The following is a 21672-nucleotide window of genomic DNA, read 5'->3' as shown; positions in this document are numbered from 1 at the left end:
CTTCTGGAGAACAAAGGCTTCTTTGATAGTATAAGCACTCTTTGAATCCTTGTCGTGAGCCCAAAGGAGCTTTGAAGTCCATATAAATGCTTAAGGGACCGTCCTACTTAGTTGCATGGGCTATTACAAGAGGAACAGGAAAAATCCAAGGTTACTTGCTGTAATAGCAAGGCCCTCTGGGTTTCTTTCTTCCCTGTTTATTTTAATAATTTCTAGGTGCTGTCAAGTTATCAGAAAACAGTGGAAAAAAACTGAAAAGTGAGACCTTCTTCCCTAATTAAAAAAGACTGGCATTCTGAAACCTTTGAGACCTACTTTTCTCCCCGTAATTTCTAAGATATTATGATGTAATCAAGGTGGGATATTTTATTTAAATGTTAAAAGATAAAACATTTTAATTAGAACTTCTCAAGTCATTTATTTTCAGAGCTATTTGCACCCTCACATTAACTACATAGTATCATTAGCAAAGTAACCTACAGTAATTATTCCAAGCTTCTTTACAACTTTCTCTTCTTCCAATCCTACTCTACTTTTTCCCACTGATGGATTCTACATACACCTTCAGAGTGTGGTGAACTTCTTTATTTTATGGCAATTTTCAAAACCACTGGAACACTCAGAACGTAAATCAAACAAGCATTAAGAGCTTAAGGTCAGAATGTGTGTGTGTACACACACATATACATATATGCATATACAGAAAACTTAGGTCTCCTGCTTGCATTTTGTTATTTTTATACATCAAAATGGAAATTTTATATGGTTTAGCCTAATGCATATTTATGTATGCATTGATATGCATAAATATGTGTATCAAAAATGTTCACATTTTTCTATAACATTGTACAGAAAATCCCAATGAACTTTCTGGCCAACCCAATATTATGTATCTATGTATTAGTATCTATCACATAACATTTATTTGTACATTTCAGTGAAAGTAAAAGTTCACAGGATAGTTTTTATTTAACAGTACTTCATATCACAGGGATTTTTATCCAACAAAACAGAATATTGTTTTATATCCTCACTGCAAATAAAATAATATTGTTTCTTTGCAAGATAAAATTCTTATTTGAATTTAAGGTTTTTGTTTTTCTCATTGACAGCATGCATGAGCAGAATGAAGATCTCTAGAAGTCCTCTTATATGATACCTGCTGTGGAGACACTACAGAGAGCTCAGCCTTCTTTCTAAAGAACATTTTCTAGGACCAGTCGTCAATCCCACTTAGCAGTTACACTCGGACTACTTACTGAACACCTTGACTACTGTAGGAGCCTCAAACACGTCGTCCTCAGTTACTAGCATGCACACAAATCTCTTTTCATCACTGATCCTTGCATTACTGATAGAGAGAGTGTAGTTTTCTGAGAGGTTCAATCTGTCTTTGTATTCTGGTACATCGTCGTACTGCACACTTTTCTTTGTAGAGGACCTGAAGGCAATAAATACTGGGGAGCCATCGGGCTTTTCCTAAAAGTTAAAGTAACAATACATTAAAAAACAGGTATATTTAGACATTTCAGAATTATAGTCAGAGCAACAAAATTTTCTTGGCCATGTTATTCCATCAAAATTTGTAGTTCTGTCCAAGAAGAGTAATTTTGGATATGAGCCTCACATAAATCTTTGGTTACAGAGGATCACTCTTCATAAGGGAAAAGCTTTAAGTTCTTTTACAGGTATCAGTAAGTATACAAACATGAAAGGATGGAGCTTAAGGGATCCCAGCTTTTCTTGCATCTGAAGGACAGAATTGGTATCTGTTTTGAAATTGACAAGGGTTGCCCTTATGCCTAATATAAAAGAAAAATAGGTGAAAACAAACATGTTTTGTGTTATGTTACAAAAGGATTTTCAGCTAACCATCACAGCAACATACAGTTGAGCTGCAAACACTCATTTAGAAATCCTAGGCAATTATCTTTAGCATGCTCATTACTTTAATCCATATACTTTATGTGCCTACACTTTTCAGTTTCAGTCAGAACTGACACAGCTGACCTTTACACATAACATAGTTTAATGAATCTTCATGGAGGAACAGTATATTTGCCCTTGCAAAAGGATCATGTCCATTAAAGCAATAGAATCCGATTAATCACTGAAACCCATGGTTTTGCTATCTGAGTCATAAAACTTAGGTCAGAGGGCTTTAATACAAAAACTTATTATCAAAATAAAATATAATCTGGCATATACACTTATGCCAAGAGCACTGACACATATAATTCATTTCTTCCTTTGCTCTCACAAACATTCTCTTACCTAATAACAATAATCAAAAATAAGGGCCAATCTCTTTTCTACTTGGGGCTTCCCAGGTGGCGCTAATGGTAAAGAATCTGCCTGCAATGCAGGAGCCACAGGAGATGTGGGTTTCATCCTTGGGTCGGGAATATCCCTTGGAGGAGGGCATGGCAATCCACTCCAGTATTCTTGCCTAGAGAATCCCATGAACAGAGGAGTCTGGCAGGCTACAGTCCATGGGGTTGCTACAGTATTGGACATGACTGAGCAGCTGAGCATGCATGCGTGTACTCTCTTCTACTAACCTCACAAGGTCTTGAAGAAAATAAAATATAATAAAACATTTTAAAGTTTATGACAAATTTCAAGGTATTAAGAGAAGTAACATTTTAAAAATTATTTTATTTACTACTGTTATGAACTCAGTGCTTGTGACCCTCCCGGAGCTGTATGTCTAAACCCTAACCCCCAGTGTGGGCCTTTAAGAGATGATTAGGTTTAGATGAGGTCTTGGGGATGGTACCCTCATGATGGAATTAGTGCCCTTATAAGAAGAGGAAGAAGCACAAGCGCTCTCTCTCTCTCAATGAGAAAACAAAGAAGAGGTCCTGTGAGCGCATAGCAAGTGGCTGCTGCTGCTGCTGCTAAGTCACTTCAGTCGTGTCCGACTCTGTGCGACCCCATAGACGGCAGCCAACCAGGCTCCCCCGTCCCTGTGATTCTCCAGGCAAGAACACTGGAGTGGGTTGCCATTTCCTTCTCCAATGTGTGAAAGTGAAAAGTGAAAGTGAAGTCGCTCAGTCGTGTTGGACCCTTAGCGACCCCACGGACTGCAGCCTACCAGGCTCCTCTATCCATGGGGTTTTCCAAGCAAGAGTACTGGAGTGGGGTGCCATTGCCTTCTCCAGGTGTTGGCAAATTGGGAACAGGGCCTTCTTCAAGAACTGAATTGGCTGGCACCTTGATTTTGGACTGCTCAGCCTCCAGAACTCTTAGAAATAAACATCTGTTTATTGAAACTACCAGTCTGTGGTAGTTTGCTATTGCAGCCCAAGGTGACTAAGACAATTACTAAGCTAAAATTGGAATCCAAAAGGTTCAGTTGGTTGAATATCTGAATATATCAGTAACATTCTCTTTAAATCTTTTAATATTGCTACAGGTTTACAGCGCAAATACTTGTACTAAATCATTCCTTCATTAAGAAAAATATGTTAGACCAGTATCTTAAATTTCTATAGCTGTTCACTCATGCAAAAAATGACAGTTATTACATTTTGAGTACTCAACTATAAGCCAGGGTACTTTCTTTGGGCTTCCCATGCATTAATGGATTTAATACTCATAACAACCCTGTAAATTACACATAATACTGGCCTCATTTATAGACAATGGAGACAGAGGTTGGTTAAATAACTGGTCCAGGGCCCGAGCCAGTGTATCTCAGCAGGGCCAAGACTGGAGCTTCACAGCCTGGCTCCATTATGACTATATTATATCACTCTTGACAGCCTCAGACGCTTCTTCTGTACCAGGCACGGAGATGGATGCTGGTGATGAAGCAGAGGGAGTGGGATAGGGTGGGGTGCACAGGGAGGTATGATCTCCATTCACAGGGAGATTACCATGCAGTAAGAGAGAAACGAATCCATCTTTCCTCTGGGTTTGCTCCCTTTCACTCTTTCCAAATCTGCTCTTTGTCTTTCAGGTTACATTAAATTAGAGGTTGTATACTGCATCTGGGAATCAAGACTGCTTTCAGAGCATATGGCACTTCAAATATAGCTCATTAGTTTATTGCTAAAGCTTTTTATTTCATTAACAGTTTGAAACCTGCCATTCTTGTTTGTTTTCACTGCCATTGTGCCAGTTCAGTTTAGGTGAAAAGTATTCCCTGGGCATCAGAAATGTCGATAATCACAGAAGTTTTTCACCACTGGATTCCATTTATGTTAGCACGAAGTTTGACTCTAGGTGGTAGCCTCCCAGACCCTTGGGATTTTAGGATTGTGAATAGACTTTGTCCTCATAGGCCTTAACTTTGTATTTCCATTTTTATACGGAACCAGAAATAGTTAAAAATTACCCAGGGTGAGCTGGTTATTAGCAGGAGGGAACAGGGAAGCACCATGCCGCTTTACCTTCTTCTTCTGCCTTCACCTGCCCCATCACACACTGTGTTTATAACTCAGTGGTACTACACTCACAACAGTTTACACTTTTCATGCAATTACCATGTGCCAAGTACTAGGTAAGTATTCTTATATGAATTACTTCATGTAACTTTCACAACAGTGTAAGGAAGATTATCATTATCATTATTACCTCATTTTTTTCCCATGAGAAAGTGTAGATTAATTCACTTGTCTGGAATTCTATAGCCAGTACATCATAGATTATGTCAGTCTGACTTCAGAGCCTGTACTTTAAGAGATTGTGTTTCACTACCCCTTGGATGTAACTATGCACATTTCTATTCTGTGGAACATTTGTTCTTTCAGATATCTGAGAAAAAGTTGTGTGGTTCAATAAACCTAAGAAATGAATGAACTCAGACAATTCATCACATACCTGTATACAGGAAGGTCTCTGAGAAGTATTGTAATAAAACAGTTTTCAAAAATTATTGGACCATCAAATCCTTTTCCTATTCAAATATCTTTAAACATTTCAAGGACTGAGGGAAAATTTGCCAATTGTGTTCAATGAAACATATGTCCTCTGTTCAAACTTGCATACTATTGTGTCTTATGTGATCTAGCACTGGGAAATGGGGCCACACAGATACTTTTTGTTGGTTTTGGTAAATAGATTGAGGTATTTTATCAGTCAAAGTTTTCTAGCCTTTCCACTTCAACTACTAGGATAGCTACCCTGCATTCCCAAACCTATCTGTACCTTGATACCTGAGAAAATCTGATTTTGCTATCTGTAAGAAATGAATGGATGAGATGGTTGGATGGCATCATCAATTCAATGAACATGAGTTTGAGCAAGCTCCGGGAGTTGGTGATGGACAGGGGAGCCTGATGTGGTGTCAATGGGGTCGCAAAGAGTCAGACATGACTGAATGACTAAACTGAACTGAAAAAATGAATAAAATCAGCAATGTTAAATTTTAAAAGAAGCTACCACATCAACTGAGTTGTAAGAACAAGTACCAGAAACAGGCTTGTAATACTGATGACTGGTTTTCAGTGAACATTTGAATGCTCTGGTTTCTGGTACATCTTGCCTTTAAAGTAACCACACCAAACAAAACATGAGTATGTAGAGAATGGCAACCATTTTCCTCTAAGTTCTGTCATATACTCCCTGAGTTTATTCTAGAATTCTGCCATTTCTTTTGCTTTGAACACTTCAGGGTGACTCTTTCAGACTAATTTGAGCTAAGAATTATCTGTTTATTGACTTTATTTTAAAATAGCATTTGTTATATAAGGAATTATTCTTTTGATATACTCAATACATTCATTTCATTTTCTTACATTTATACCCACAGTTGAATATTATCATTATGTTATTTGAAATTCACATTTACTCATAGAAGGAATTTTCTTTAAAAGACTAGAGGCAACTAACCAAGTCCTAGATAGGTCACACTTACATATTTCCATTTGCCAAACATGAGATTCTGAGGTACATCAACTCTGCAAGGCATGATAATGGTATCTCCATATGCTGAGTTTACAGTGTACCATCCAAGACCTTTAAAGGAAAGGAACAAAAGAGAGACAGAAGAGTTCAAATATTCTCTTGAAGCAGCAAAGCAAATAACTTCAGTACAAGATGCAAGTCTTAGTGAAGGTTATGTATTATAATTTTATCTTAAATGAAATACAATAAATTATGCAGTTAGAACATGCTGCTAAGTCACTTCAGTCACGTCCGACTCTGTGTGGCTCCCCCGTCCCTGGGATTCTCCAGGCAAGAACACTGGAGTGGGTTGCCATTTCCTTCTCCAGTTAGAACATATTTCCTATTTAAATATCAACAGCTCTTATTTAGCTACTAAGTCTTTGAATGTCATATGATTCAAATCTATAAAACTCTCAATTTTACTAGGGAATAGATAAGTGCACAGGTGCATGATAAGTTGCTTTAGTTGTGTCCGATTCTCTGTGGCCCTGTGGTATGCGGCCTGTCAGGATCCTCTGTCCATGGAATTCTCCAGGAAAGAATACTGGAGTGAGTTGCCATGCCCTCCTCCCGGGAATCTTCATGATGTAGGGATAGAGCCTGCATCTCCTGCGGCTCCTGTATTGTAGGTGGATTCTTTACCACTGAGCCACTGGTGAAGCCCCATATAAATAAGTAGTACATGCCAAAGGAACTATATAGCATCTAGGGTTTATTTTCACCTTCAACTGTATTATATAAGGAGAAAATTCACTGTATTTCATAGAAACATAGGACTACACAAAGAGATTAATATGCTTAAAATTTTCAAAACTAGGTTCAAATATATTTGTGCATTTCATTTGAAAATACTCTTAAATTTAACTTCTGGAAAATGGCAAAAACTATCAAAAACTAAGAACAAGTACAAATAAGCCCACAACTGAATCTTAATTATAAGTGGCAAAATGAGCATGGAAGTGTCCTGCTTTACTGTAGTAATGATTAAAGTACTAGTTTTCATTTTAACTATACACAAAATATTAACATGATAAGAATCTGTAGGGAATTCCTTGGCGGTCCAGTGGTTAGAACATTGTACTTTCACTACTAGAGGGAGGGTTCAATCCCAGGTTGGGGAAACAAGATCCTGCAAGCTGGGAGAGGGCAAAAAAAGAAAGATTTGTAGTATGAAATTTCTTCATGAAAGGATTACACTGCTTTTTTGGTAGACAATCTAACTCAAACAATTGTTTTGTTACTAAAGTACAGAAAACTTCCTTATTTAATTCTTTATTGAAAAATGCAAATTATAACTAATTGAATTATCAGTAATTCTCACATTTTTCATAGACATGTAACATACTATTCAAATTTATGACATTTAAAGAAACATAGGCATTTAACTTGGCAATAATATAGTATTTAGGAATTCTAGCAGATCTTTTTACCTTACTTTATTTACAACTGTCTTTAAGATTAGATACATTTACAACTATTTAATTGTATTAAATGATTTAATATCTATTAAGATACCTCACAATGGGATGCAGAGTGTGAAGGGGCTAACTAAACGGAAGAGAAAAATAAACGATATTTTGTCCACCAGGTGGTGCTAAAGTGCAAAGCTAAGGCAAAGTACAATACATAAACAAGACCATCTTATGACTTTCTAAAGAAACAAGACAGGGTGGACACTATCTTTCACTGTTACCCATCAGTCACATGTACAAAATTTCATATTAACCTTAGTCAAGAAAGAAAAGGAATTCTGTCAACTGAGAAAGGTACTTTCCTTTAAAGCAATTTTGCTCCAGTGAACAAAAACATTACTGAGATCACAAATTTCCACAAAAATAAACCACACAACTACTTTTCAGGATTTTTAACATCGTTAAAATGAAGAATACAAAGTATAGTATAAGCCATAGAATGTGTTTTTAACTTGCTATTAGAGACAAAATTTGACTAAAACTTTCATTACATATTATTTTATAATGAAAAATTAAATTTTTCCATTAATAATTTTCAGTTGTTTAGTGTCAATCATATTGTGATTTAAATTCCTTTTTATGATAAATCATTGAAGAGCATAAGACTGTAGATGAAGAAATGGTCTTTTCAGCTTTATTAAAATAAAAATTGTAAGGATTTAGACATGTGGTTGCAATAAGCAAACTTATGGCAGTTAAGAAACTACTTTATTTCACAAAATAGAACTTGGTTTTGTACAATACTTTGGATTCTAAATGTGGAATTTGTATCATGTATTTTAGGATCTGTTCAAGCACTGTACACAGGGTTTTCCAAGCCATGGAAACAATTTTGTGATTTAGTATTTTGTTTTTTTCATGACTATATAGCAAGACACTTGAATATGTAATGACTCTAGAAAGTTGTGAATCTCTTTCTTAAATTATGGCAAGACATGCATGTCTAATTATTATCTGTATTATAAAAATATCTTCTTTTGACAACTGATGGTGTTCCCATGGTTGGTCCAGGAGTGAAAACAGATTACAGGGCCTATGTACCAATGAGGTGATCCTTTGCTAGGTATAGAGAAATAAAAAATGCCTTTTCCAAAAAATGTAATGCTCTGCTCTATCTTACAGACCATTTTTCTTTCCTCTTCTCTATAAAGTTTCAATATACAGCAAACTTTATAATTGTATAATTGATTTAAAAATTTAAAATGTTATAATTTTATAATTGAAATTAAACCTATATGAATTTCAAGTACATAATATATTAGCATGATGAAAGCACAATTACAGCAGGGAAGGGAACACATTTTTTTTAACCACAGTATCCCAGAATAATTTCTGGCATTTAATGGACATCTAAAAGATAATTTTTCATTTGAATCTTGTGGAGTCCTTTCCACTTTAGTTATCAAATTAACATCTTTGTTAATTTGATTGGCAACACTGGAACTTTCAAAATTCTTATTCTTGTCACCTACTGTAAAGGCTGTCATGTACTGTCTTCAATGTTTAGGGAACATGGATTTGAGCTTGAATGGCATGCTCTTTCTTGAAGAGAAACAAACACAAATTCGATGTTTTTATGAGCTTATGGGTGAAACTACAGGAGAGAACATTTCTTCTTCCCTTTCAAAAGAAATGAAGGACTGTTTGTACTCCATGATTTGCAAAAGTCCCTAAGAAATGCCTTTTCCTTACCTGTGAGGACAGTAACACAGAGTTGTTTTTTAAAGTATTTGCAGAGTTATGGATTGGGTTTTTTATTGACACCTCGATATCCAAAATTAGCCATGAGGGACTTCCCAGAAACATAGAGCAATAAGACATTTGACAAGAATGAGCCCAGTAGGTAAAAGAGCAAGAGAGAAGAGAGCGAAGCCCTGGTCCACAGATTGAGGGCAAAATGAGTGATAATCATTTGGAAGGCTAATGGAGCCACAATCACAATGATTTTAGAAATAATTTTCAAGTTTGTCATATTCATCAACTTTCCTCTTCAGGAAGGAGTATAATGGCTCCCAGGTTCATCTGAAAGAAAGACTTGTACATGTGGGAGAGCTAATATTGTTAACCCTCTAGGGATAAAGTAGCTATAAAGACTACTATGATTTCATGATACACTGGCTTCCTGACACCTCTAGGGCATCTCAGTCTTTGAGATGAAGTGCCAGGTAGACCCTAAGCACCTGTCAACACAAACAATTCTGTTTATACTTTTCATGGAAGCAAGAGATTTTATCTTTGAATTGCCAAGTCTGAATTAAACTTAGCTTACTAGAATCCCCCTGCAATTACTTCCCTGTAATATTAATTTGTTAAATTATTCATGGTTTTGTAGTCTAGAGATAATTGGATATTATTGAAAATGTAGAATACCTATGATGTCCTTTCTCAAAGAGGCTAAATATATAATATAGAAGGAAATGTGTGTGTGCACAAAGGTTTGCATTTCTGTTCTATACATGTCTATATGTAAATGCATATATCAGAAGATACTTTAAACTGGGCTAAATCACCTTCTGTATTAAATGTGTTCTAAAAATTTAGTGTAATGTTATTCATTATTATTACTGTTGCTATCAAAATGTCATGACATAGGATAAAACATAAATATATGCTATACTTGAATAGCATTCTGTAGTTATTTAGTCATTCTTATGAAGAGTTATTAGCTACAGATAAAGAACTATAGAACTAGAAAGGTGACATAGGAGAATTCAGTGAGAAAAAAATAAGACAAGCACAACCCAAGAAAAATCTCTTGATCAAATAATCTCACATATAGAATTCTCAGGCAAGTGATCATAAAATACAAGATAATTATAGTTATGCATTTTATACAGCAAATAATTTAAAGAGGCACTAAAACAGACTCTGGCAACCTTTTGAAGTCAGGTGAATGCTTTATATTTCTAATTAAAATAATAAAACTGTAATAATTTGGGCCATATTGGTGAGAATTTCTTTTTCTGTGTAAAGTAATTCTTAAGGATGATCAATGTCCGAGTAATCATTCTCTTTGCATTGTTGACAAATAGACATCTGCATTGAGGTCACTTAAAAGTCAATCTGCTACCATATTTCAAGCGGAAGTGCAGCAAATAATATAGAATAGTATAAGACCAAAATTCATCAGAGTCTGTTTTACATGCTGTAATTTAGTGTGGTTAATTATTTTTTATTGCACTGATACTTTGAAAGCATCATCATCCTTAAAAGCACTTTTATTTTTAGCTCTGTAGCTCAGGTCAGTGCCATAGAAGGGTAAATCATTTTACAATGGGCTCACAGCTTATGACATAAAAACTAAATTCCAGTTCTACAGAAATGTTAGAGAAATTTATTTGTGCAAATGAACTGTTGGGGGAGGAAGCAGGTAAAAATGAGAGTTAGCCTTAGAAGTTACTTTCATAGGTACTTGACTGATTTTGACAAACATGCCAGTGTCCCTATTTGCTTTATTAATGAATTAAGATATGTACAACTCTAATTAAAACAGGGAGTGTTTCTTAATTTCATCACTGTTGACACTTGGGGCTGAATAAATCTTTACTGTGGGGGGCTGCCCTACATAATTCTAGCAGCACCCCTGTCTCTGCCCCTCAGATATCAATAGCACCTTCTTCTTACTAAGACAACAGGAAAATCTTCAGTCATGGCAAATGTCCCCAGGAGGCAAAACTGCCCTCAGAAATCCCAACTAGTTAAGAATGACTGGTTTAGACCTTCATTCATTTAATAAAACTGTGGTTTCCAATAAAGGGATCATTGCTGTAAAATAGAATCTTAGTGTAGGACTAAATAATCACTGAGTATGAACAAAGGGATGGAGGAAGCAATTGTACATAATAACATCTGGTTATTATCAAATTGGTTTTCTTCACAAAAACATATTAAACTAAGATAGGAGGATTGATTTCTGACTTTGAAAAATTGGGATACAATCCAATCTAAGAAATTACAAAAAGTCAATTTCATAGAAATCTACTTCATATGTTCATTATAATGAAGCACAAATTGTATCTACTATAGGAAACGGTAACCCACTCCAGTATTCTTACCTGGAGAATCCCATGGACGGAGAAGCCTGATAGGCTACAGTCCACGGGGTCGCAAAGAGTCGGACACGACTGAGTGAACGGAATGGAACGGATATATGCTTTCTAAAGTGTATATATCACATGTATCTTATTTGATATGATAAATATAATAGCTCTACTGACAGAAGATTAAGCTGATGTCTTTAAAGAGTCTTCCAAAACTGACTTTATGATTCAATAACACATAATTATATCTCATAATTCCTCTCGTAAACTATTATATTAAACAAGAGTTTAAAATATTTGTCAAGGTCATGTAATAAACAAGTAAGATTTCTGTGTGTGTGTGTGCATGCGTGTGCATGTGTGATATGAGTTCTTGTAATTCCCAAATAACTTGGTTGCATGGCAGATGGGAGAAGACATCTGAGAGAATCCAATGTCACTTTGTGAAACTGAGAAAACAGCTATGCAGCCCCCTTTTCCTTGTTCAATTTCCCTTCATAAACATGGGTAATTGGGGGGTCAAGTTGGGTCTTTGCTGAATCAGAATTAGGAACAGTTTTTCAAAGTTTATTTTCTACATTGCCTTTCATAAGTATCATATATTATAATGTAGGTATAGTTGTGCAATGCCTACATAACAGAAAAATAGTAATTCTTCCTTTCTTTTTTTTAATTTAATTGGAGGCTAATTACTTTACATTATTGTATTGGTTTTGCCATACATTGACATGAATCTGCCCCAGGTGTACATATGTTCCCCATCTTGAACCCCCTTCCCACCTCCCTCCCCATCTCATCCCTCTGGTTCATCCCAGTACACGAGCCCCGAGCCTCCTGTATCATGCATTGAACTTGGACTGGCGATTCATTTCACATATGATAATATACATGTTTCAATGCCATTCTCCCAAATCATCCCACCCTCGCCCTCTCCCACAGAGTCCAAAAGACTGTTCTATACATCTGTGTCTCTTTTGCAACATAGGAGCACCGCAATATGTAAGACAAATGCTAACAAGTATGAAAGGGGAAATTAACAATAACACAATAATAGTGGGAGACTTTAATACCCCACTCACACCTATGGATAGATCAACTAAACAGAAAATTAACAAGGAAACACAAACGTTAAATGAAACAATAGACCAGTTAGACCTAATAGATATCTATAGGACATTTCACCCCAAAACAATGAATTTCACCTTCTTCTCAAGCACACACAGAACCTTATCCAGGATAGATCACATCCTGGGCCATAAATCTAGCCTTGGTAAATTCAAAAAAATGAAATCATCCCAAGCATCTTTTCTGACCACAATGCAGTAAGACTAGATCTCAATTACGGGAGAAAAACTATTAAAAATTCCAACATATGGAGGCTGAATATCACACTGCTGAATAACGAACAAATCATAGAAGAAATCAAAAAAGAAATCAAAATATGCATAGAAATGAATGAAAATGAAAACACAACAACCCAAAACCTATGGGACACTGTAAGAGCAGTGCTAAGGTGCAGGTTCATAGCAATACAGGCATACCTCAAGAAACAAGAAAAAAGTCAACTAAATAACCTAACTCTACACCTAAAGCAACTAGAAAAGGAAGAAATGAAGAACCCCAGGGTTAGCAGAAGGAAAGAAATCTTAAAAATTAGGGCAGAGATAAATGCAAAAGAAACAAAAGAGACCATAGCAAAAATCAACAAAGCCAAAAGTTGGTTCTTTGAGAGGGTAAATAAAATTGACAAACCACTAGACAGACTCATCAAGAAACAAAGGGAGAAAAACCAAATCAATAAAATTAGAAATGAAAAGGGAGAGATCACAACAGACAACACAGAAATACAAAAGATCATAAGAGACTACTATCAGCAATTATATGCCAACAAAATGGACAACTTAATGGACAAACTCTTAGAAAAGTACAACTTTCCAAAACTGAACCAGGAAGAAATAGAAAATCTTAACAGACCCATCACAAGCATGGAACTTGAAACTGTAATCAGAAATCTTCCAGCAAACAAAAGCCCAGGTCCAGACAGCTTCACAGCTGAATTCTACCAAAAATAATTCTTTTTTTTCCTCTCACTAGTTACTACAATTTTAGAAATTCATTGTGTGCACACATGCTTCAGTCATGTCTGACTCCTTCAGACCCTTTTAACTGTAGCCTGCTGGGCTCCTTTGTCCATGGAATTTTCCAGGCAAGAATACAGGGTGGATAATATTCCCTTCTCCAGGGGATCTTCCCAACGCAGGGAGTGAACTCACATTATCTTGCATCTCCGGCATTGCAGATGGATTCTTTACCACTGAGCCATTGAGGAAGCCCCATAAATGCATTATATTATGTCTTTTAGATAAATGGTTAGGCCACTGTGGAATCACATTTAGATGAAAAAAATCTTCTTACTAAATTATAAAATACTGCTAGTATTCAGGAATACACTATAATATATATGTTTTTAACATTACTTACAAGTTTTGCATGTTATAATGCTTAATATATTTATTATTTTAGTGGAGTATAAGTCAATTTAATAATTCATATTATATCACAGAAGGGACGTCTAGAAAAACAATATAATTTTAAAGAATATAGTAACCAGTTTGCATTACTGTGCTGAAAATTACCTTTTCAATTTACCATGTGAAAGTAAAAGTGAAAGTCACTCAGTTGTGTCTGACTCTTTGTGGCCCCATGGACTGTACAGTCCACGGAATTCTCCAGGCTAGAATACTGAAGTGGTTAGCCTTTCCCTTCTTCAGGGGATCTTCCCAACCCACAGATCGATCCCTGGTCTCCCGCATTGCAGGTGGATTCTTTACCAGCTGAGCTGCAAGGGAAGCCCGAGAATATTGGAGTGGGTAGCCTATACCATATGCCTCATTGTATAAATATCCTAAACATATAATGATCTATGAGCTTGATAAGTCACACTTATTTCCACTTAGTCTAGGTTTTACTTCATCTCTGCTTCATTTTTTTTATCATTGCTCCTTGGGACCATGTGCTTTGACTGAATTCCTACATATTCTTTAAGGCCCATCTCAAAAAAATCACCTATTTATACATTAAACAAGCATCAAGTGTTTACTGAACACCTACTACAATCAAAACCTACTACTGCTATCAGGGCTTCCCTGATAGCTCAGTTAGTAAAGAATTTGCCTGCAATGCAGGAGACCCTGGTTCGATTCCTGGGTTGGGAAGATCCCTTGGAGAAGGGATAGGCTACTCATTCCAGAATTCTTGGGCTTCCCTTGTGGCTCAGTTGGTAAAGAATCTGCCTGCAATGCAGGAGACTGGGGTTTGATCCCTGGTTTGGGAAGATCCCCTGGAGAAGGGAAAGGCTACTTACTTCAGTATTCTCGCCTAGAAAATTCAATGGACTGCATAGTCCATGGGGTTGCAAAGAGTCAGACACAATTGAGTGACTTTCATTTTCACTACAGTCAAAGTGCTAGATGTTCTTTGTGGGCGAAATATATAAATAAAATAATGAGGCCTACTTCTCAAAGAACATGATGGAATTTGTACATGATGGAATTTGTAGGAGGTGCTTACTAAGTAAAGTAAGTGGTATGGCAAAGCAGAGAAAGGAATCCAAGCAAGGAGTTTGAGGATATTGGTTAAGGTGTCTTAGAGGAAATTTTATTTGATGTGAACACTGAATTTCTGTGATTGGAAAGATGAGAACTACTTCACTGGCCTGCCATAACCAGGGACCATGTAGACGCATTGAGTGATACTTGGTTTTCTGTCTTATGGCAGAAATTATTATATATTATAGTAATTTTGACAAATTATATCTTTGATCATCATAAGGAACATGTCCTAAAACTGGCAGTTTACCCAAATTCATAAATGCACATAAAATTTTCTTAATAAAATGCAATAAACTGTTACATTTTTTAAATTTTTCTTTCCTTTCACCATCAACACCATGATTTGGATTCCATTTGGGGTCACTTTTAAATTATAAAGCAAAAATTTTACTTAGAAATGATTTAAAAGCAATGGAAATGATTTAATTTATGGACTTTTTTCTTACTTTCTGTGAAATGCCTCAAGAATTTTAAACCAGCAAAACACAAACTCTACCGTACTTGTGAGAATTTCTTAACTTGGGATCCATAAATGGACTTTATGGCATCTATGAATCCTCTAAAGATATTTTTTAAAAAACCCAAATTGTGGTATATTGAAGCATCTATTTTAAAGAAAGAGAATTCATAACTTTTATTAGATTGTCAAAGATTGCTTTGAGTTAAAAAATAAAATATTTAAGGTTCATTCTAAATTGAATAGATCTTATGGAAGTGTAATTTGATGGTATCTATCAAATTTTAAATGCTAATACTCTTTGATCCAGTAATTATACCATTGAGGATCTAGCCGACAAAAAGTTTTTGCACAAGTGCATGACTGTATATAAAGATAACACAGAATTATTTTGAATACTAAACACCTGAGGAAACTAATGTTCATTAAAACAGAAATATAAGCTAGAGGGTGTATCTACACATTGCTCTCCATGAATCCACTGAAACAAATAGGCAAATACATCGTTTCCCGTTTTGTCTGTATATATTTCAATATTTATTCTTTATCATTCATTTATTGGCTATTGAGTGCTCGCTTTGTGCCAAGGGCTATCTAGGGTAGGCGATTCATACTGATAAAAGGAAAACACCCTGCATTCAGAGTTTAAATTCTAGACATATACATATATATATTTATATGAAGTTTAATTTCTTTTCAAAAGAGGGAGAAATTATCGGTTTAATTTATGCTGCAACCTATTTGAAGGAAAAACCTACAGTGCCCTCACTTTGAAATTCATCGCAGCACCATGCAGGTTGCAGGTGCTCAATAATGGTAAAATAAAGCCCCATTGCAGTGCACTGAAAGGAACTCTATCAGATCATACTCTTACAGCCCTTAATTTTCAGTCTTCATTTAACATTTCAGAAAACCATATACTATTCTTTGGGATTCTAGGGAATCCGGGAAGGTGGGGATAAAGCAGATATTGAAGTAATTAGAATTCAGTATCTTAGCATTGTCCCCCACCAAAAAGCTACTGTGTTTTAAAAATATTTTTAATGGAATTAAACATACACTCAAAACAGCGCACCGACCTAGATTTACATTTGAAATGTCACTAAGAGCGTCAGGATTTAGAGTTTCTTTGACAGTTCTCTTCACACTCTTTGTTCTGAAGATGAGACTGGGGTTTCCAAAAATTTGTTTCCCAGGGGAGCTGTGTGTCCCCAAGTCCTCATTCCTCAGTGATGAGGTTTTGACCGGACTATACAGTCTTGGTAAACACTGGTCCCTTTGTGGGGACAAACTCAAATAAAAATACTTAAAAATACTTCATGCTCGATGGCGAGGCAGGGGGAAGGCAGGAAGACTACACTGAACCAGAAATTTAAAATTTGTATATGAAAATAACAATCCTCTATATTTTATTTTAAAATGGATATTTTAGTAAAGGACACTAAAGAAAAGAATGTTTAATCATGTTTCCCTTTATATTCTACAGTTCACATATTATAATAATTACAAATATTTATGTAACTAATCCAAAATCACTGCGGATGCTGATTGCAGCCATGAAATTAAAAGATGCTTACTCCTTGGAAGGAAAGTTATGACCAACCTTGATAGTATATTAAAAAGCAGAGACATTACTTTGCCAACAAAGGTCCATCTAGTCAAAGCTATGGTTTTTCCAGTGGTCATATATGGATGTGAGAGTTGGACTATAAAGAAAGCCGACTCAATGGACATGAGTTTGAGTGAACTCTGGAAGTTGGTGATGGACAGGGAGGCCTGGTGTGCTGTGATTCATGCTGTGATTCATGGGGTCGCAAAGAGTCAGTCACGACTGAGCGACTGAACTGAACTGAATGGAAATTCATAAAGTTGACTATTTTCTACTATCATGCTTCTCTGCTAATTATCTAGGACTTGATGCTGTGTCATTAAGGAGAATCTACTCAGACAATTAATCAATAAGAAAAGAATCAGTAAAATATTATTTTCCTTTTGTTTCTCTCCCCCAATTCAATTTCCAGAATTATTTCTTGCAATGTCTCTATTCAGATCCTGAGGACTTCATTTGTGAATCAACTTAACTAAAAGAGGTAGGTAGAAGAAACCCCTATTTGAATACTGCCCCATGTTAGATGCAAAGGAAAGATGAAAACACTTATGCTCCAAGTTTAACTAAGTGTGTCAGTTCTATTTATACTAAAAAGTTACATTTTCCTATGCATTTTCCCACATAAGTTGTATTGAAATTGTGAATATGACGTAATTATTTTAGCAAAGACAATAACTGTGTTGTATTCATGAAAATACTAACAACAGGAAAGCATGCACAATGCTTCACAAAAGACCTTAAGTGCATCATCTGAAGTAATGGAAACTTTTGGAATTTAGACTAGAGCCTGTCTTCAGAAAGAGTTCATAGTTATTGTGACATTATTAAACTTGTTGTCTGCAACTAATTTAATGCCATGACAACAAAAAGACCTCTTGATTAGAGATAATCAAAGCTGTCCTTGATAACACTCTCCAACTCCCAAACAACAAATTCCTAATAGCTTTTACATTTCTCAAATGTCTTAGAAAAAACATATCATAAATATCTTTAGCCAGTAAGATCATCATTGTTTTCAGAGAGCTTCTGTTAATAACAGCTTGTGCTAATTTTATTGCTTTAGCATTTAAAGTACTATTCAATAGCATTAGAGAATTTTACCCAATAATTGAGGTAATGAATTACGGGGGGATAGCAAATAAATTGTCAAGGCTCCTGAACGAGCAGAGTAGTAAACTTTTGCTTCCTAATTGGTTGAGTGATCTTGTCCAGGATGCCTGCTTCTGGAATATTCCCTGTTAAGTATTTAACTAGGTACCGAAAAATGTTTACATAGGTTGAAATAGTTTTTTGCTCTTTTCTTCACATGAATCCCACTTAGCACTGCCTATGTCTCCTGAGGATATAGATTTGTACAGTCAAACATGGTAAGTAATAAAGGTTAAAAAGCTATTTAATAATTTCCCCACATATTTCGTGAAGTTTGCTGGCTGATTTCCAAGACTTAGATTCATGTAAAACCATGCTTTTAAATTGACAACTTCCCACAGGGGTTGTAATATCAGTTAAGGTCATAGGAAGAAAATGATGCCTTTCTAAGGCATTTGCCCTTTTTTAAGAACTAAACTCAGCTTACTATGAAATCTAGTTTTCTAGTTCTGATGAGAAAGAAGAAATAGAAACATTTGTACAATATATTTTTTGAAAGCAATTAAGACCACAGGAAAAATAAAATTTTCTTTAAAAAATTTTACAGTAAAACAAACAGTTGCATAATAGGAAACTGGCATAGTCTACCACATAAAAATGAAATCATCCTCCAGTCTTAAGAGGTTTTGTGTTGCTTCAAGGACAGGTAAGCACAGAGAATGGTACCTCCACTGTAACCTGTCCACAGCACAAGCTCAGTGGTGTTGCTCTGAAATGCATGAACTTAGACAATATTAACAATAACTTTGATATATTCCACTTTCCCTGACAGTTGTCACTCTTAATTGATGAGTGGGAGGAAAAGTGGGATAGAGAACAAGATAATTTAGGAAGGCAATGAGTAGAAACGAGAAATATAGGAAGTTGTATCGAAAGGTAGTTTTATCATTTCTAAGGATATCAGAATGGGGGAATGATTTTAAAGAGCTTGTAAAATCTGGACCTTAATTTGGCTGAGCTTTGAAACTCTCCCTTACTCTCAAAGATTTTTAACTTGCTGAAAACTTTGTAATCCCGTAGGCTCACTGTAACTTTAAAATGTGTCATATTTATACTGTGATTTAGGAAAAGGTTTAATGAGTTGCAGAGTTTTTGGAAGACTAGCCATCATGGACAAAATGGTAAAAACGATAACAACAACAAACACCTAGAAAGGTGAACAAGTCCTTACAGCAGGAAATGGCTCTTCTTCATTCAGTTGAATTCTCTAGGCCAAAATACCAAAGTGGGTAGCCTTTCCCTTCTCCAGTGATTTTCCCAACCCAGGGATCGTACCCAGGTGTCTTGCATTGCAGGCAGATTCTTTACCAGCTGAGCCACAAGGGAACTGACCCTCTAAAATTAGTAGGTTATTGGATCCTAGAAAATTCAGATTGCAATAGTAGTGAAAAAAAAAAAAAACAACCTACAGTTTGATTAAGGAGTTAGCTAAATTAAAAGCAAAAAATACATTAGAGCAATTGTAGCAATAATAATGGACATTTTATCATGCTTTATAGTTTGTAATGCTCTTGTATGTATATTGTACATTTTTACATTTGAGTCTCACAATAGCTCTATATGATGAACAAATAAAGATTTATGGTGAACACATCCTATGATGCTTCCTTTGCTGATGAGATCCTGTTCACCCTTCAAAGCCAAGAGACTACTACACAAGAGACTACACCAACAACGTCAAGCCAGTATGTAGTGAAGCTAGAGTGCCAAATTAATTCTCACCTGAAGTCCAATACTCATCACTATTAGATACATAGAGAATGATGACATGTTCTTATTTCATTTTAAATTGTGGTTAAGCTAGGAATATTGTTTGAAAAGTATAAAATGTTTCCATATGTATTATTAAATAAAACTTTCATATTTAACATTATAAAACCTATAGATCAGAAGGACAGAAGGACTAGCAAGAAAATAAACTATCAAGTTTACCACCTCTTTATCAATTGGATCTTATATACCAATCGAACATTTATTGCCAGGAAATATGTGAAGTCTTGTCTATGACAGCTCATCTGATTCTCAGAACACAACAGAAAACTGCTAATATCTGAGATAGATGTCTTATATATAAGGAGTCAGAGGTATAATAAGGCTTTTAAGTGTAGACAAGGCACATTTGACAGGTGGAGTAGCACTTTATTTAAGCATTTCAAACACTCAGCACAGTAGAGATAATAGAGCAGACTACCAAGAAAAAATTATTGGATGAATAAAATGAAGGTTAGGATTCAAATCAAGTCTAACTTTAAAACTTATCCTTTCCTCTCCATCAAAAATAGTTTTCACAATTACAAGTTTTTGAAAATTTGTTACTTTTTTTTGGAGTATAGTTGACTTACAATGTTGTTTTAGTTTCTAGTGTAGTAGTTGTAGTTTAGTCCCTAAGTCATGTCCAACTATTGTGACCCCATGGATTGTAGCCTGCCGGGCTCCTCAGTCCATGGGATTTCCCAGACAAGAATACCAGAGTAGGTTTCCATTTTCTTCTCTAGGGGAACTTCCTGACCCAGGAATTGAACCTGGGTCTCCTGCATTGAAGGAAGATTCTTTCCAGAATGAGCTATGAGGGAACTTCATCAAAGTAAATAACTTTATCAACGTAAATCAGTTATACATGTACATACATCCACTCTTTTTTTGATCCTTTTCCCATTATAGAGTATTGAGTAGAGTTGTTGTACTGAGTTGAAAATGTTTAAGTTCACAAAAAACCTTAACATAATGTTATTCATAATTGCCAAAATCTGGAAGCAACCAAGATGTCCTTCAGTAGTGAATGGATAAACCAGGTGGTACATACAATGGAATATCAGTAATAAAAAGAAATGAGCTATCAAGCTCATGAGCTCAAGCTCATGAAAAGGCAAAGGAAACTTAAATGCACATTCCCAAGTGAAAGAAGTCAATCTGATTGATCTTCTGTATCAATCTGTACGACTCTGACATTATAGAAAAAGGTGAAACTATGGAGATAGTAAGGAGAGGAGTTCCCAGGGGTTTGATGAGAGGAAGGATGGGATGGATAGACAGAGCACAGAGAATGTTTTGAGTAGTGAAATTATTCTGATACTATGATGGTGGATACAAATCATACATTTGTCAAAACCAATAAAACAAACAACACAAAGAGGAAAACATATATAAATTATAGATTTTACTTAATAAGAATAATGTGGCAATATTGACCCCTCAGTTGTAACAAAGTACCACACTTATGCAAGATGTTAATAATAGGGAAATAGGGGGGTGGGAAATGTTTAAGAGTATAGGGGAACTCTCTTCTTTCTATTGAATTTTTCTATAAACCTAAAACAGATAAAAATACTCCATTAATTAAGAAGAACAATGCACATAGTTTCTTCAGCCTATGGAATGTATACATTCTATATTCAGACCATCTCATTTAAATTCCCTTGGTTAAGATGGAAGGAAGGAG

General features: G+C 35.5%; 1 protein-coding gene across 2 annotated transcripts in view; it reads right to left on the bottom strand.

The window, feature by feature from the left end:
* The window catches only part of ALCAM (activated leukocyte cell adhesion molecule), a 249353-nt gene that overhangs the window by 60188 nt on the left and 167493 nt on the right, over nucleotides 1-21672 (bottom strand). For both annotated transcript variants that reach the window (XM_055417571.2, XM_055417616.2), the window contains exons 2-3: nucleotides 5864-5964; nucleotides 1260-1479 (exon numbers count right to left, since the gene is read on the bottom strand). In XM_055417571.2, the coding sequence (XP_055273546.1) occupies nucleotides 1260-1479; nucleotides 5864-5964 (321 nt within the window). The remainder of the gene's footprint in view (nucleotides 1-1259; nucleotides 1480-5863; nucleotides 5965-21672) is intronic.

Source organism: Moschus berezovskii, chromosome 1 (genome assembly GCF_049115385.1).
Source record: "Moschus berezovskii isolate FMDL1 chromosome 1, NW_MosBer_1.0, whole genome shotgun sequence".
NCBI lineage: Eukaryota > Metazoa > Chordata > Mammalia > Artiodactyla > Moschidae > Moschus > Moschus berezovskii.
Note: the sequence above shows the minus strand (reverse complement) of the source record. Positions and strands in the feature narration are given on the sequence as shown.